The sequence below is a fragment of the Nestor notabilis genome, unplaced genomic scaffold, assembly GCF_000696875.1.
Source record: "Nestor notabilis isolate BGI_N333 unplaced genomic scaffold, ASM69687v1 scaffold6515, whole genome shotgun sequence".
In the NCBI taxonomy this organism is placed as follows: domain Eukaryota; kingdom Metazoa; phylum Chordata; class Aves; order Psittaciformes; family Psittacidae; genus Nestor; species Nestor notabilis.
In genome coordinates this window covers 35,479-38,659 of record NW_009928727.1, presented here as the reverse complement: position 1 = coordinate 38,659, position 3,181 = coordinate 35,479, and the positions used below count along the sequence as shown (strand labels likewise).

The 3,181-nt window shown below is 46.1% G+C and overlaps 1 protein-coding gene across 1 annotated transcript; it reads right to left on the bottom strand.

The window, feature by feature from the left end:
* Positions 1-348: 348 nt before the first annotated feature.
* Positions 349-1,672, bottom strand: SLC10A1 (solute carrier family 10 (sodium/bile acid cotransporter), member 1; the record flags this gene model as incomplete). The annotated part of the gene is made up of 2 exons (XM_010014635.1): positions 1,272-1,672; positions 349-559 (listed from the first exon to the last, which is right to left on the bottom strand). Coding segments are annotated over exons 1-2 (612 nt in total), but the record flags the coding sequence as incomplete, so codon positions are not given.
* Positions 1,673-3,181: the final 1,509 nt, after the last annotated feature.

Below are 3,181 nucleotides of genomic sequence, written 5' to 3'. Positions count from 1 at the left end.
TTGTTTAATCTGGGGTCTGCTTTGGTTCTGACAGGAGTTGGGGGCAGTGCCTATGTGGTGTATTAGTGCTGCTTGTAGCAAAAGAAAACTAAGTTCAAACTGAAGCCAACAAAGGAGAGCAAGGTGGGAAGTTGCTTGCAAAATGTTGTTTGAGTGGAAAGGTAGAGGACTTCTGTTTGGGCAAATATTTTAAGGATTAAAGAGGTGAAGTGGATGTCTTGAGTTCTATCCTCAACCCTTTCACTGATTTGTGGAATGCCTTAAAAAAGTTAATATTTCTGTGCCTCTATTTTTAAAACCTCCCTGAGGCCCTTAGCTGAAAGGCAACTAGCACAGGGTACTTCTTACCTTGATGACAAAGCCTGTATACTGTGGTTTCTTCTCGTTCAAGATGATGCCGATGGCACAGGGGATTAGCATTAGCACCAGGGAAGTGATTATTCCTTTGTAAGGTACCTTGCCCTCCAAATCACCCTCATATAGTCCTCCCAGGTAAAGGTACAGAAGCAGAGGCATTAGTCCGATTGCCAGGAGCGTTGAACATGTGGTCATTACAATGCTGAGATGAAGAAAGGACCCCTCAGTAGAAGAATGACACTTTTAAAATTGAAGATGCTAATTTCCCTGCTAACCTGGAGACATGGTTTTAATATAAGGCTTTACCTTGCTTTTTCCCAGCCTGTCACTGAGATTTCCCCAGCACTACTGTCAGGTTGTAGAAGGATGTGATATGAATAAAGGAGAAGATAAGTTCTACACAAACTCAGAAAGGACCCTTGTTGTGGGTAGAGCTCACACTTCAGAAATTCACCAGTGACAGAGAACGAAGTACTTCATATTCTCACCCTGCACCTTGTTTTATCACCAGCGTCTGTTGGAGAGTTATGTTCTGCTAGTTCAGCGTTTCTCACTGATCTAGCCCCTTCAGGCAGCGTGTTCAGTTTACACAGAACTATATGCTGCTATATGGATCAATATAATATGTATATGCTGTTTGTATTGCTATATGGAGATGAAAAAGTGTTCTTGCACCCATCTCACCAAGAGCAGTGTGCCATATGCCTCAGAGAAAGGTAGAAAATCACATTTTATTGTAAAACGGGGACAAATTTACCTATTGAGCAATATGGGTTCTTTAGAAATAGTCTAAACTTTGTAATTCGGCTTTTGTCCAGCTTCTTGGGGATTGCTAATGTTGATTAAGTTAGTTTCTGAACCAGTCATATGAGCAGCTTGGCCTGGGCAATGAGCACATGCTCAGCTTTCCTTACCTGAGGTTCATGTCCCCTCTCAGCGCAAGACTAAAGATGTTGGAGAGGTTTCCCCCTGGGCAGCAGCTACAGATGAGAATGGCCAAGGATTCTGTAGCACCCAGCTGGAAGAGCTTGCCCAGCGCAAATGCTGTCAAGGGCATGATGCCGTACTGGGCCATTACTGCAACTGCCACTCCTTTGGGTTTCCTGAGGTGAGTTGTGATCTTGGATATCTCCATTGTACACCCCAGAGATACCATGATGACGAAGAGGGCCACAATCAGGATTGCATTCAGGGCTTTGTCCGTGGCCTGCTGGCCAAATGCCAGTGGTGGTGCCCCACTGGTCAAGGAGGTGCTCTGTGTGTGACCTGGGCTCCAAAACTCTGGGTTCTCAAAAGCTCCCTTGGTCTTGTTCATGCTGAGGGAGAGTCTAGAGGTCCCTTCTGCAAGTGGCTGGGAAGGGGAGGGAGGGATTGATTGACGAGTCCAAATAACATCCAGTTACAGCAAGCAAAACATGAACTCTCTTTCAGGCCACCGCTCTTATCATTCAGCAGCTGTTGAAACAGAAATCCGTGTTTTGAGCAATCAGCTGTGAACCCCATTCACTGCAGTAACATGTTGTGCAGTTTGTGTAGCTTCTGCTCTGGTTCCCCCACCTCTTCCAGCATCTGCTCTCACAGTGAGAACAAGGACATTGCTAGTGAGAGGAACAAGGCACTCATTTAAAACTGGTAAAGACAGGCATTTCATAGAATGAACTAGAACTCTTGTCCACAAGATATTGCTGAGGCCAATGCTTAAAAATATGATGTATCCATGGTACTTTGTTTTCAAAAAGGGTTATAAACCGCTTATGCTTCTGGCCATAAATCAATCTCTCAATAGGAGAGCTTGGAATAAACTTCCTCCATGGATGACTAATTTCTCTAGTAAACTCTTAGTGGCCTTCCAGTCTCTTTTCCTGATGTAGTAAGTCTGACACTGTCTAGAAATTTTTTGACTGCATGAAGGAATGAATTCTCCAAGCCTAACCAACATCCAAACTGTTACTCCCTCCTTAGTGCTGAGGTCAGGTTCTGCCTCACCCAACCTCTGCAGTGCAAAGCTGTACTTTCAGGACCTAAAGTGCTCTGCACCATGATCCAGCCAGGAGTGCAATCATCACCCAAGCTCTCCAAGCAAAGCCAAACAGGCAGCTTTTACTCACCCCAGACTGGTACCTGCTTTGTGCTTTCAGTACAAGGCTGCACAGCACAACATGCATTCAGTGCTCTGGTGTGCAGGGAAATGGAGCTGGGCAGCTGGTGCCGGGGCAGGAACAGGGATCAGAATGGTGGCTGATGAGGATTCTTCCTCCAGTTGCTCCAGGTGAACTCTGTGCATCCCCCCTTGCTCCCTGTCCCTGGCTGTGCAGGGGATGTGCTTCCCTGCATCAGCCATGCTGGGGAATGGCACATTGCCTGCCTTGACCCTAGATGCTGCAGTCCCTGATCCCTCTGCAGATTTTACCTTCATTTATGGCATTTATTGCCTTCAAAACAACTTAAGCTAACCCCTAGGTCTGGTGAGGGACTCTGTAAACATACAGAGCTAAACACGTTAAACTAGAGCAAAGTGAATGCTGTTACCTTACGTGCCTGTGGATGTGGCTGTAGGAGGCTTCGGAGAGATTACCTGCTGCTCCATCCCTTCCTGGCTGAGCTTGGTGACTAATAGCACTCTTCCGTCCTTCTGCTTCAAGAACGTCTTTCCTCTTTGGCAAGATCTTGTCCTCTGCTTGCAGAATATAAAGCGTGGGTCTAAAACAGCCGTGTAAACAATATGATAGTTGTGTTACAGGACTGGGAAGGGGATTTTAACCAGGGAGGTTTGCTGCAATCTGGCCGAGCTCTAATCCCTTTGCTGAAGGGCATTATAATGCTG